Source organism: Lepeophtheirus salmonis, chromosome 9 (assembly GCF_016086655.4).
Source record: "Lepeophtheirus salmonis chromosome 9, UVic_Lsal_1.4, whole genome shotgun sequence".
Lineage (NCBI taxonomy): Eukaryota > Metazoa > Arthropoda > Copepoda > Siphonostomatoida > Caligidae > Lepeophtheirus > Lepeophtheirus salmonis.
Genome location: NC_052139.2, coordinates 24,402,619 through 24,416,525, shown reverse-complemented (window position 1 = coordinate 24,416,525; position 13,907 = coordinate 24,402,619). Strand labels below are relative to the sequence as shown.

The following is a 13,907-nucleotide window of genomic DNA, read 5'->3' as shown; positions in this document are numbered from 1 at the left end:
ATTTCATTATTATTGTTATTAACTTAGTGTTTTTTTATTATTATTTTTAAATTCCATCTTTGAAATATTTTTATTTTCAAAAATTAGTAGATTTTTCTATAACTGTTAGTATTTAAAAAGGAAAAAGACGACTTATGAATATTTCTATGACAGTTTGTCAGAGATTCAAAACTATAAATTAAAACGAATATTATGTTATTTAAAAAGGGAAATTTTTTTTTTTTTTTTTTCGTCGTCAAACTAATTACTCATCTCCCGTCATTTTTGTCGGATGGAATGGACGATCTGCGTAGAACCCTTCGTGAAATAATAATATTATTTTGTTACAAAAAAAATATACACAAAAAATACGGGAAATTGAATTATATATTGTTATTATTAAAAAGGAGTAAGTAGTCGTACTAGTAGTTGGGGAGCGGGCGTGCGTGCGCTGGGGAAAGCACGCTCTTCTCTTTTTCTGTAAAAAAATATATATATACAGCCGCATCGGACAAAAAAAAAAAAAAGGGTTTTGTAGACGTTATTTTTCACGTAAAGGGGGAAAAAATCTCATAATGCAAAATAACGTAAAAAAAGGAAGAGTGTGCAGGAGCAGAGCTGAAGGAACTCGCGCTCCGCTTGCCCGACCTTAAATATTAAAAAAAAAAAAAAATTAAATACATTTTTTTGATTCCCGTTGCTGTTTTTTTTTTGGATAATTTTTGTGTTAAAAAAAAAGTAATACATATTCAGTGCCCGGCCGATGTAGGCAATAGACGGATCCTGAGCGAAATAAAAATATTTAATCGTCGTTATTAACAATTTTTTTACATTAAAAATAATGTTTTTTTAGTGTGATGTGCTGTGTTTAAATAGTCATTCATATTATTATTTAAAAAAGTTGTTGTTTAGTTTGTTGGTTGAGTGCGAGAGGAGATTAATAATAGTTAATAAATATTAATTATTATTAATATCACTTAAGAAGGCTCCATTGTCAATGAAGAAGGTAAGAAGATATCATCAAGTCATTGATGTCTAAGTGTCTATGTACATGTTGAAATATGAAGTGTAACAATGTAATTTGACTCTTAATTGATGTTTTTTAATTATTATTAGTTGCTGTTCAAGTCATGTTTTGACAGAAATATATATGTGATTTCTTTGTATATTTTTTGATACAAGATTTATTTATTTTATTTTAGGTGGTGATCCTTTCCGTCAAAGAATGTCCTTATATTTGAGTACAGCCTCATCGTCCTCCACTTCCTCTGCTTCAGCCTCCTTCAGTCATCATCTACTCCCCACATCCTCAAAGAGCAGCATGACCCTTGCATCAGATTCCCCTCATGGAGAGGATACACCAGAAGTAGGGAGTGAACATGGTGTTGTCCGATCTCTGGAGTCTGATGAAGAAGATCTCCCTCCTATGGAAGAGGACGACGATGAGTCCGAAGAGGATCGTCTACCCCCACCTCCGCCTCTGGATGATGACGACGACTCCATGGACTATGATGAGAGACTTCTTCTTCGTGAGGACAACGAGTCCAATGACAATGAATCCCTCAAAAACAATTCTCTCTGTTCCTCTGTTGGGAGCTCTCGTGTTAATAAGCGGAAAAACTTTAGACCTCGAAACATTGTGTATAACCACAATCAGAATAGTTCCTCGAATCCCGAAGACGAAGACGACGGAGTCGAAGAAGAAGAGAGCCCTCTAAATCTGAGCAGCTACATGAACTTTAACAAGTCGCTTCTACCTCGCAAATTAGAAGAGGGATCTCCGGAGAGCAAGGATCTTGGAGGAGTTCCTGCCGTATCCATTGCCGGCGGCTTACCCATGGATCTCTCCAAGCCTTCTCTCTCTAGTGAACATCAGGCACAAAAACTCTCCCTTGTGAGCCGTGACGTCCTTTATGGGGGAGGAGGAAACTCTACTCCTCCTCAACTTGGGGGTCTCCTTCCACCTCCTTCGGGGACTAATCCTTTTTCAGGTGTCGGTGTAGGGGGAGTTGATGCCATGAAGGAAGCCTTTCAAGAAATCCTTAAACTCTATGGGGTTCCTCCAGAATTGGCTGAACTCATTGCGAAAAATGCTCAAAATTTCTCAGGTAAGCACTCACATCATCATATTTAGACTGAAACCTTTTGAACTTCACTTTAATAATTATCTGAGAAAATAAAATAAATTAAGGAGGGGGGAGAAAGGTCAAATATAATGACGACGACTACTAGTAGTTCTTTTACTTATTATGTCTATGTGTGTGTGTGTATCTGAAAACACCTACTTTTGTTTGTTTTCTCACGGTAGAAGGCAGAAGTCAACTGACCTTAGAGCAGACTGTAATTTGCACACACATCATACAGCTCCAAATCTCGTTTCTGCTCCGTCTTCTTCTCTTGTAGTAGTAGTATGTACACCTTTTTGCATTCAAAATCAATGATATTACTACTACTGAGAAAATCAGAGACACAATTCACTCTAAAATCCCACAATTTCTTCCAAATAAATGTAAAAAAAAAAAACCAACATATATATAGGGGAAAAAAGCCAAAAGGCCGTGGGAAGAGACTCAATATAAGACATTTAAATCATCCAAAAAAGGTTTTCATCAGAAGTCAAGGAAGTTAATTCTTTGTGAGGCACTGATACATAATAAAACAACTCTTTGTTTTGCCAAGTATTTTGTTTCCCCCCCCCCCTCTTTTTTTCTATTACTATCGATATATAATTAATGTATTTATAACTAATCCATGTAGGTAATAACAACAATAGCGGCTCTGGAGTGTCCGCTCACACAACCCCCTCTTCACAACCCCTCATCTCATCCTCTGGAGAGAGCAATAACAGGCCTCTCCAAGTTCCCCCTACCTTTCCTGGAGGCCTTTTATCCAATGCATTACTCAGTCTGAGTAGTAATAACAGCTCAAGGGTCACACTCCCAGGAGGAGGAGCCTCTCATCATCCTCCAACCCCTCCTAGAACCCCCAAATCATCTGATCAATCCCGTTTTTCCCTCTCATCCTCCTCTGCGGTTGATCCTTCGTGCTCTTCTTCCAAGACACCCCCTCACCCCTTCCTCTCCCTTGCATCCCTCAATGAGTCCTCTTGTTCCTCCTCCCCATCAGCCCTCTCTCCCCGTCTCTCAATGCCATCTCAACAACAGCCATGTCTCTCAACCCATCTACTTGCTGGGATCCTCCCAGGAAGCAAAACCTCATCCGCAGACTATACTCGCTATTTCAAGCGATTCTCTTCTGCATCCGACTGTGGCTCAAGTAGCTGCAAGGATCTCAATTACAGAGAACACTTTCACTGCACCGTCTTTATGTGTCGCAATCGAGTGAGTTCCCTTAGCAATGGTTCACCTCAATGATAATCCTTATTTCTATCTCTTCTCCTAGGTCTTTGCAAAGAAGGAGGAAATGATCCGACATGCCAAATGGCATCAAAAACTGGATGAAGCCTACAAATATGGTTTCCGTCGAGTGACGCCCATGGATGACTGTACAGATCAGTTCCCTGGCTGTCAACACAATCGTAAGCAAACCCATTATCATTGCATCCAATCCGAGTCCTGCGACAAATGCTACATCTCTACGTCTGATGTTCAAATGCATTTCAACTATCATCGCAAAGACAATGCAATTCAGAGAGAGGGATTTCTTCGCTATCGGGGACATGAGGACTGTAACTCTCCTATTTGTCCCTTTCGATCTCAGAAAACCACTCATTTTCATTGTAATCGCCTCGGCTGTCAATTTATTTTTAAGAACAAGGCTGACATGGAGAAGCACAAAAGCTATCATATGAAGGACGAACAGATGAACGAGGATGGATTTCGAAAATACACAAAACAGGATCCCTGTGGCTACTCAGAGTGTATCTATTCCAGCAAAACCAATCATATTCATTGTATTCGAGAGGGATGTGGGTATGTCCTCAACTCTAGTGGGGAGCTCCTTACTCACAAGAGAAAGCATGAGCGGAGAGACGCCTCCTTCCTCAAGTAAGTCAAGAAAAAGAGAAGAAAATAAATACCCCTTTTTTCCCTCACGAATTTTATTATAATTTTTCTCTACTCTGATTTGTAGGAATTTAAAAGGCTCCTTATCATCCCACCCGCCTCCTCCTTCCTATTCTCCCTTCAGAGGGGACTCAACCCTCTCCGCTGCCGCAGTTGCCTCTTCATATATCTCAAGGGATGCCAATGCACCTCCTCCAAATGTATTTCCACCCACTGACATGCTCAAAGACAGAGTAAGATGCTTTCTTTTATCCAACCCCTTCGCTTAACATCATCTTTTTTTTCTTCTTCTTCCTATAACAGATTCCTGAGGATGCCTGGCGCAATTATCTCCTACATTTCGAGGCCTCTGAGATCTGTGGCTTCCAAAACTGTGACATGGAAGAGTCAGAGCATTATCATTGCAAAGATGAGGGCTGTGAATCCATTTTCCGAAGCGATGACGGAGTCAAAGACCATGGTCGAAGTCATTATCTACAAGATCAGGTCTCTGATGCCTTTTTCACCCGTGGGGATCCCATTGATCTGGATGAAGAAGAGGAAGACTATAGGGAAAATGAAGAGAAGCGTGTTTTATTCTGTCCCGAGAAATGTATCAATAAAATACTTCATTTTCATTGCAAATGGGTAAGTCGTCGTCTGTCTTGCCTTGAAGGAACAAGGGATGTCTCATCAAGGGGAGGAATAACTCATTACCCCCCTGTGTATATCGTACTGCGTAGAGTCGCACTCATGGTTTTTTTTCTCTCTCTCTCTGTCTTTACAGGACAATTGCAACGAAATCATTTTCAATAGCGAGTCTCCCTTTAAACGCTTAGAGCACTACAAAATCCACGAGTATACTCGTAAATGGAATTTAAATAAAGTCGAGCCCATCTCCATGACCCAAACCACAAACGTGGATACCATGTTTAAAAGAAAGCGGGGACGTCCCCCCAAGAATCGCGTTGTGGAGGTAAGATCTCTTCTTTTTTATATAATTTATCCCGGATTAAAAGGGATTCGGACACGATCCCTTTTTTTGTTGTTTTTTGTTTCCTTCAATTTTCTCAAAGTTCCTACAATTTTTTTCTCTTCTCTCTATTTTGGTTATTCATTCTCCTTTGTCTCTTCTCTCATTCGGAAAAAACACTAAAAGGTCTGGAATGAAAATGTAAGGATCAACAACCAAAGACACACGGTTGTATTTACCCTTAATTTTAACCGCTCATAATGTACATACATAAATTGAATGGGGGTGTCTATCTCTTTGTTTATCTGTCTATCATAATTTAGTACCTTTTCACTATTAGTGTTGTGTTGGTCGCAATTTATTTGTCTTAGGACACATCGGTCCTTTAATTTTTTCAAACAAACAAACGAAAAAAACGTCGATAGTATCCATTTTTTTATATTAAGTCTACATATATTTTATTTATATTTAATTATATAATTGTTGTCTACAAGTTGCAAGCAAAAATTGAGATGACTCATTTTCAATGAAGGAAAACAGGACTTAGAATTAATGGGGTAATTTTTACTATTTTAATAGATGTATCCTATGGCACAGTATAAAGTTCCAATGCCCAAAGTTTAATCATTAATCATGTAAAGATAATAATAGTTGGTCATTAAGTAGTAATGTATTTTAAAACGGAAAAGTTGCAACTTGTACACGACATGTTATATACAACTCTAAATGACCTCATGAGGGATGCATTTTACTTTCTTTAAGAACTGATATGGGCTGGACGGGGGTCCTAGATAATGCCCCACACAACACCACTTTCTACTTGTCCTTCTCCGACTCTTTTTTATAATCCTGGTTCTGGAAGGAGTACGGTCAATCATCATTCCGGGGCACTTATTTTTGTTTTTTTAGAAAAAAGATCCTTTACAAATTGCTTTGTTACGGTTTCTCTCTATCTTTGTGCAGTAATAATAATAATAATAATAATAACAATAACAAAAATAAACATAATAAAACGCAGTAATAGAAGCAGGGAAAAATCTATTGTTAACACGTGTTTTTCCTCCTACATATCTTTCTCTGTCTTTGAGATCTCTCTCTAAAACATTAATCCCTAATATCAAATGTGCATAATGTTCTTCTTTTTCTAGATCCCTGGAAATGGAATGGGTGGCTTGGACAACTCACCCCAAGCTGTATTCACCAGCTTCAAACTTCCTAAGCCGGGACAACACCTTCAAGCCTCCTCCATATCCCCAATCACCATTCCTCACCACCATCAACAAACAACTACTCCCACCACCAACATCAATGCTATCAATAATAATCACTCTCACCATCATCACCTTAGTCCACTCTCCAGTGAAGCTCTCTCTAAATTGTCATCTGCTGCTTCAAACTCTCTCAAAACTCTTTCAGCCCCTCTTGGAGGCCTTCCTGCCATGGCTAGTCAATTGATTGGATCTCCGGACTCGCCTGGATCTTCCTCTCTGGCAAAATCACCATCTGACCCTGAAGGAATGAATAGGGATGACACAGCATCTCCTAAAGGACTCATCAAGTCCAAGGGAACTTACTATCCACTTACTGCCTTCCCTACGTCGATGCCCCAAGGCCCAGTTATTCGTCAGGACTTGAGTCCACCCCGAAATGAACCCTCCAGTAAGTTGTTGCACAAGTATTCTTCTTTTTTATCTCATTTGTATATTTTTTAGATGAGGAAACGAGTCCCCCTGTGAGTTTAAAGTCAAAGTTTGGAGTTAATTTTATGGTTTCATTTGGCCGTCAAGACCAGGGCGGCTCTGGAAGTACACATCCTACCGAGAGTGCGCTTGCAAAACTTTTGCAGGCAAGCAAAGACATAGTTGGAGACATCTCTGCTCATCCTCTCTTTGGACCTGAGCCAGAAGAAGAATCTTGTGGTCGACCTTTCTGCAAACTCAAACGTCGGCCTCACTATCACTGTAATTTCTGTAATCAGGTAAGAAGGAGGAATTCCCTGTCATTCATTGTGAGGCTCAATTTATCTTAACACTTTGGCCCTAGGGTTTCACGGAGAGAGATAAATTGGAGGTTCATCTCAAGAAACACACAGCTGAAAATGCAAAGCCCTCCATTGCTTCTATCCTTCAAGAAACAAAGCAACCTCTTCCTCAAGAGGCACTTGTTCCCAAGGAATTGATTGTTGCTCCAAGCAGTCCTCCCTGTAGTTCACCTCCAGCCTCAAACAACATTATCAGTAGCAGCAATGCCTCTCATAGCAATCCCTTGGCCAGTAGTCCTGTTCCAAAGTCCAGCACATCTCCACTACCCTTCAATTTTCCAAACTTTCTCCGCTCCTCTTTTGGATCCACGCCCCCTCCCTCACTCTCCAATTCAACTTCAACCACTCCATCGAGCTTTCCTTCCTTTCTCCCTCCTAACATGATGCTCCCAGGATTTCCGTCATTTGGAGGAGACACCAACTCTCCAACGGGAACCAAGTCCAAACTACCCTCCTATGATCCCGTTCAACATCCTTTGACCCATCTCCCTCCCAACATTGCAGAAGCACGTAAACGATCTCGTAGTCCACCTAGTGCTCGTTGTCTCGATGAAGAAGAGGCCAAGAAACTTCGGGTACAAGCCGCTTCCATGAAAACAAATAAAGATGAACCCGTTCCCGAGGGCTACATGCGCTTTAGGTAAGAATTTTCTTTCTTCTACTTGAAGTGTTTCATTCTCTAGTGCATATCAATCAACTCTCTTCTTCCCGTTTGCTCTTCCTTCTCATAGACGATCCTTTCGCTTCAACGAGGACTGCGGGTTTGAGTTTTGCAATTATCGCGAGCATCAAACCCATTTCCATTGCATGAGAAAGGATTGCAATTATCGTTTCTGCGACAAAACCCGATTTGTGCAACACACGGCTCGACATGAAAGACTGGATTCCCTTTGTGGTGACGAATTTGAGGGCTTCAGAGGTGTGACCTGCGGACGGGATGTCTGTGAATACAACATTGTCAACATGAAGAGTAAGTGTTAAACTCAACATACCTAAGTCAATTTTTTGAACTACTCCTTCCTTTGATTAGTCGTGCCGATGATTGGGGATACTCAAAAGAGCTCAAGTCATTTCCATTGCCTCAAATGCGATTACTACTGTACGGATACAAACAAAGTCGTGGCTCATCGCCGTCAACATCAAAAGCTGGACTCCATCATGTCAGCAGGATTCGAGAAATATTCTCCAAGTCAATTCTGCTCATTTGAAGGTTGTCTACATAACAATAAACAAACTCACTATCACTGTAAAAAATGTCAATATTCCGTTTTGGGTTTATCACAGATGGAAGCTCACAAATATCGCCATCTCAACGATTAAACCTCCTTTTACAAAGTGGATTTCTAGGGTCTGGAATTATGGGTATTGGTGGGAGATGGAAGCAACAGCAGTCGAGGGAAGGAGATGTCTTTGGAAATAACAATAATTCACTCACGGAACCGGCCTCCTTATTTCTGGGGAATCCCTCGGAAAATACTCCTTCCTCGTCATCAATGGGACATCATTCTCCATCTTAAAGGTGGTTGCTGGGTATGGGTATGTTTGTAGTGAGGCCGTCATTCAATGCAAAAATATACCAACACACACATCAGTAAAATAATACGTAACATTAGTCAAAAAATCTTGTAAAGTAAATGTGCCATAGAAAAACATGAAAATCTACTTTTATTTATAATCAATATTATTTATTCCTTTCTTCAAATAAGTTCACGACGACCCCCCTACTTTTTTTATATATAAAAAAAAAAGGATTATTTCATTCTTTGCCAAATTTGTATGTACACTTTTCCCCGGTTTTTCTGGTACAATTTTACTTAGAAACTCTCGTAGCGTTTTATAAGATATTCAAAACAAATATTTAGTAGATTTAGTATTTTAGTAGTACTTTCTCTCTTAATTAATTATTTATCTATTATATGAATGATGTATAATCACCATTTATATAATTAATTCATTAAGCCAAAGCATTTAAATAAACATTTTGAACGAGGACACACACACACACACACGCCCACTCAAAAGAAGACAAATAATCATTGTTTAAAAAAACATTCATAATTTCTTCCTTTTTCCCTTCACGATATACGTAATTGAATTGCCAATGTTGTTTAAATTTATTTTACATAATAATATATGCATTTAAACAAATATGATGTCTAATTTTAATTAATATTAATATACATAAAATAAAGCACCAAAGCTTCATTGACCCTCCCCCCACCCTTACCCCTTCAGTCAAATTTGATACAGTTTCTTTTCTTTTCAATTCTTATTCATCTTTCAAATTAGGGAACTTTATAATTGTACAAATATACGACTATAAAAATTGAATAAATATATATATATCTATAATATAAATGAATATTTCCTCTCTGTTTATTGAGCTTTGAATGTTTTTTTTTTTTTGACTTGGACAATATTATATGAAGCTTAAAAAAATATGACAATTTTCCTGCAAGATGGTTCATACAATTTGACAGATAATAATGCATGTAACAAAATATTAAAATATAATTAAATATTTATAATATACCGGCTAAAAATCATCAAATAGTTGTTCATCAATATTATAATTACTTGATTATTATTAAAGCTTGGGGATGGTCTCTGACTAGGGGCTATGTCGGAAGGGCACTAGATATCTATTTTCTAGCCTTAAACTATTTCACCTCAGGACATTTTGCTTCAAGAATATTTCGCCTTAAAATATAAATACATAATGATAGAATTATGTTCAAAAATCTCAATGCATAACTACTATCGAAATCCCACCACTATGTAATTAGTTCGAATCAGAGACATATTTGGTAGACTAATTAAACTAATAAAAAAAAGAGGACAATGATTCGAGCGGACGAAGTGCTAATCTTTACTCCATTATTAATAATCATTAGACATAATTCAGGTTAGAAAATACTCATGGATTGACGAACAAGGATAATATGAGGAAAAATCATGCTTCCTTAATTATTCCAATGAAAATTGCGTTTTATAGTAGTACACAGTACATATTTAGATTAACAGATTAAAGGGAATATCAATTTAAAAAAAAAAAAAAAAAAATTAACAGTAACGACGTATAAAACTCCTTTATGTATATTTGAAGGCGAAATATCCTTGAGGCTTATTGGATTTAAGGCGAAATGTCCCAAGGCAAAATAGTTAAAGGCAAAAGCACCAAGCACCGTCGAAAAGTGCTTTACTCCTCCTGACAAAAGAGTTGTTGGCAAATTTGTCGAAAAGTCAAGGATTTTTGTTATTATTTTGAAATAAACGAATTGTTTGAAAATTTGTTGAAAAGCAACGTTTTGGGTGACAATTTTGAAATAAACAAATTGTGGGTAAATTGTCGGGGTTTTCTTTTTTTTGGGTGAAAGTTTTGAAATTCACGAATTTATTGAAAAAACAAGGATTCTGTCATAATTTAGATAAAAGGAACTTTTTGTCGTCACAACTAAAAAAGGTAATTTGTCTACTTTTGGTTCTTCCAAAAATGATTATTTTTCTCTAAAGAAAAAAAAAATACTGTCAAAGTTGTCAATAATTTTGCCTAAAAACCCAAAAATGCTACCCAAAGAAAAATCTTACTAAAACGGTCAACCGTCCCCATGCTGACTCGTTCATGACATTGAAGATACTAATTATCCATTTAGCGGGTGTGCCGATGCAACATTACACTAATAAATACTCACAATTACCAAGAATATCGTTGCAGTTGTAAAACAAGTTGCGGTTTGACACATTCCCATCGAATATTATATTAAATAGTTATTTTTATATTCCTCGGTTTCATGTTTGCAACTTAAAGTATTTAAGGGATCAAGAACCAATCCTTTATTATTGGTAGCTACCACTAATGGTTGGATTATGAGTACTATTACTAATTAACCTCAAGACGAAGTCCATAATTTTGCATTCATCCCAAAAAAAAAAAGGTTTTTTTTTTTGGGTCTCATTATTTTCAATTTAAATAATAGTAATAATAAATAAACCGGTTTTTTGCTTCTTTTTTTTTTGCCTGCAAAGTCAAATCTTAATGGAAATCTTTTTTTTTTTTTTTTACCAATAATAATAAAAAAAAAAAAGAATTGTGTGGTCTGAAAAAACACATTTTTTGGTTACACTCATATTGATTAATTCAATTGGGAGCACTACTCACTGTATTGTCTTTTGTTTGTTGTGAATGGAAATGTTGCTCAAGTTGAGGAGAATAAATTGCAGTAGACAAATTCTAATTTAGGAGTACATATTCATTTTGGACTCGGCTGTGCATTCAACGCAAAGTAGAACTCACGTCATTCAGGCCTCCATAAACTCATGGTAATTTTTTGTGCTTCAACATAATAAACGGGGCTCAGCGGGGTGCCCAAAAGGTAAAAAGAGCTCTAATGAAAACACAAGTTAGAATGGGTAAAGTTCTATCTTGTAGAGGGGTCCTATTATTAACCATGCTATATAGAACAGGTTCAGAAGAGTGTCATTAATCATAAAATATAAAATATATTCGCCACACATGGCTATTTTTGTTATTAGTGTATTATTTAGAAATATAAATTAAACTCTTTTTTCGCGATTTTTATTTATAAATAAAAACAAAATACGGAGTAAATAATGAACTGATTTTTTTAGGTGTTTTTTTTTTTTTTTTTTTTTGTTTAAAGGAAACAATGGGGGGCCCATTTCTCTTTTTCTATAAGGAAAAAAAAAAAAAAAGAAGATCTCTCTTCTTGAAGAGTAAAAAATAAATAAATAAGATTTTTATAATATCACATAAGGGGTCGAGCACTCTTTCAATTATTCTTTAATTTTATTAATAAACATATTGTATTTACATAGATTATTGATAAGAAATGCAAAAAATATAATATATTAAAATAAAATTAAAAAAAAAAAACTCTCTTGCAAGAAGAGAAGAAAAAACAAAACATATTGTACATAGTTTTCGAGGTCATAAATTCTATTATATGTGGTGTCCAAGGCAAAGGCAGAGAAGAAGAAGAAGAAGCAAGGCGTGGTGTTGTGTGCAAAGAACTACTTACATTCATATTAGTGTTGGGCTTCGGTCTGAAACTCCTAGACCGGTCTTTGACATAACTAATTAAGTCCCTTAAAGAAGTTCACTCAAAGACAAATTGGATTTGGATCTGCCTTACAAACATCGATTTGGAGACGTCTCTTGTAAAATTCAGTCAAGACCGATTCTATTGATGAATTTCCATTCAAGTCAATTGTGTTTTAAGTTGTAAACATTAGGTTTTGGTCTAAAATTTCTTGGTTGGTCTGAGACTGTCATGATTATAGTGGAACAAATTAGTTCAGTTCTTAGTTTAGGTCAGTCTCAAAGACTCAAAGAAAAATATGCCCTCATTTAAAATTTGGTCTACACGGATTCTGTTGATGGATTTTGATCATGTCAGTATTGTTTTAATACTGAAACATTGAAGTTCGTTCTTAAAATCTTGGACATGTCTGAGAGCGTTTTGACATAACGCATGTCCAACATAAGTGCGGCCTACTACTTATTCTTACTTTAAATAGTATTTTTTGAAAAATTATCCCTCTGGGGGGAAAAAATATGAGAAAACAGAGTTCAAAAAAAATATTTTAAGTATTTCTTTTCTAAAAAAGGTCATCAAGTTATGCAGTGGAGGAAATGTTATTAATTTTTTCAAATAGTAAAAAATAAACTTTGCTGATGCCTCTGAACAGGGTTGCCGGATTAGTCTTTTTTTTTTTTTTTTTTTTTTGGGTGTTAGACTTTCAAAAATTAAATTTGTCCTAAATTTGAAATGTAAATGTCTCTAAAAGTCTTTTTTCATCAAATTTAATTTAATAGGTTATGTGGCTCATTAAAATATTTCAAGTTGCAATGCAGCCCATTATATATAAGGTGTACTTGGACAAGTTGCTAAAATATGATATGAGCAGGCGGTTCAGTGATGGGCTTCACCCTGTTCATTCGCCTAACCTTAGACATCCCTGACCTGGGCTCTAAGTAAAAGAAGATTAAACTATGTGAAAGAACAAGGAGATAATATGTTGAGCTGAATGGACAATTGTATTCATACATAATATTATCTAGAGACTCAAAGTGTTCTGAATTAATGAATTGTGAAAATGCGAGTGATTAGGTGTGTCCTACATTTATATGAATGATTGGCGTCCAGCTCTTTAGACAATACAAAGCAGATGTGTAAATTGCAGATGAGAGAAGGGAAACATGATGACCAAGAGAGAGATATATATAAAAACGTGATGCAATCATCAACTTACCCCCCTTTATATATGTATATATAAAACGAAACACAATCTCCGGAAGGAGACAACGAATGAACAATAAAATATAATTTTATAAGAATATGTAATTTGAAAAACCCAAGACTATTTACGGCGGGAATCCGTACAAAAGGTCAACAGTCTTAAAACAAAAGCAAAACAGATTATACTATTCATATTATTCCTACGATCTCACTTTATCGTTTGATTCTATGAATTACAGTCAAATCTCAGATTACGTTTACAGATTATTTGAGGTAATTTAGTAGCTAAAATGTTCATATTTTAGCTACAAAAATAGTTATTTCTTTATTGTCCCTTTGAGTAAATTTGACATATAAGTTCTAAATACTTAAAAAATATATATTTCTTTCGGAGCGAGTTCATGATCAATTATCAGAAAGTCGAGTTTTACTAATATTCGAATCCAACACTAGCTGATTTCCCGTCAACTACTAAGAAAATGGATGTACTTTTTTGATGTAATTATTAGTATGTCTCCTCACTTTTGTCACTTTTTCACAAAGGTCATTATACCTTTGTTTAGACAAGGACATTGGTGATAGAACAATTTTTGTCATATGACGCTATGATACATTTTGATTTAAAAACACATTTACTTATTCCACACTGT

General features: G+C 36.2%; 1 protein-coding gene across 4 annotated transcripts; it reads left to right on the top strand.

Annotated features, from left to right (window-relative positions):
• Positions 1-578: 578 nt before the first annotated feature.
• Positions 579-9,359, top strand: LOC121123922 (zinc finger protein castor homolog 1). Of its 4 annotated transcripts, XM_040718983.2 has the most exons (14): positions 579-985; positions 1,182-2,087; positions 2,737-3,320; positions 3,382-3,986; positions 4,072-4,237; positions 4,308-4,631; positions 4,771-4,959; positions 5,143-5,157; positions 6,105-6,615; positions 6,669-6,934; positions 7,000-7,637; positions 7,729-7,967; positions 8,028-8,207; positions 8,282-9,359. In XM_040718983.2, exons 2-14 carry the CDS (start codon positions 1,205-1,207, stop codon positions 8,512-8,514), a joined length of 4,833 nt encoding a protein of 1,610 aa, XP_040574917.1. In that variant the 5' UTR covers positions 579-985; positions 1,182-1,204; the 3' UTR covers positions 8,515-9,359. The 4 variants fall into 4 exon arrangements, with proteins under 4 accessions (XP_040574917.1, XP_040574918.1, XP_040574919.1 ...); XM_040718984.2 differs by lacking the exon at positions 5,143-5,157; XM_040718985.2 differs by having other exon boundaries at positions 8,028-9,359.
• The last annotated feature ends 4,548 nt before the right edge of the window (positions 9,360-13,907 follow it).

Excerpts from the sequence above, each read along its gene's own strand:
- LOC121123922 (XM_040718983.2), top strand. The coding sequence starts at position 1,205 with ATGTCCTTATATTTGAGTACAGCCTCATCGTCCTCCACTTCCTCTGCT. Across the intron at positions 3,987-4,071 it reads AGAGACGCCTCCTTCCTCAA|GAATTTAAAAGGCTCCTTAT; the intron begins GTAAGTCAAGAA and ends TCTGATTTGTAG. Across the intron at positions 7,968-8,027 it reads CAACATTGTCAACATGAAGA|TCGTGCCGATGATTGGGGAT; the intron begins GTAAGTGTTAAA and ends TCCTTTGATTAG.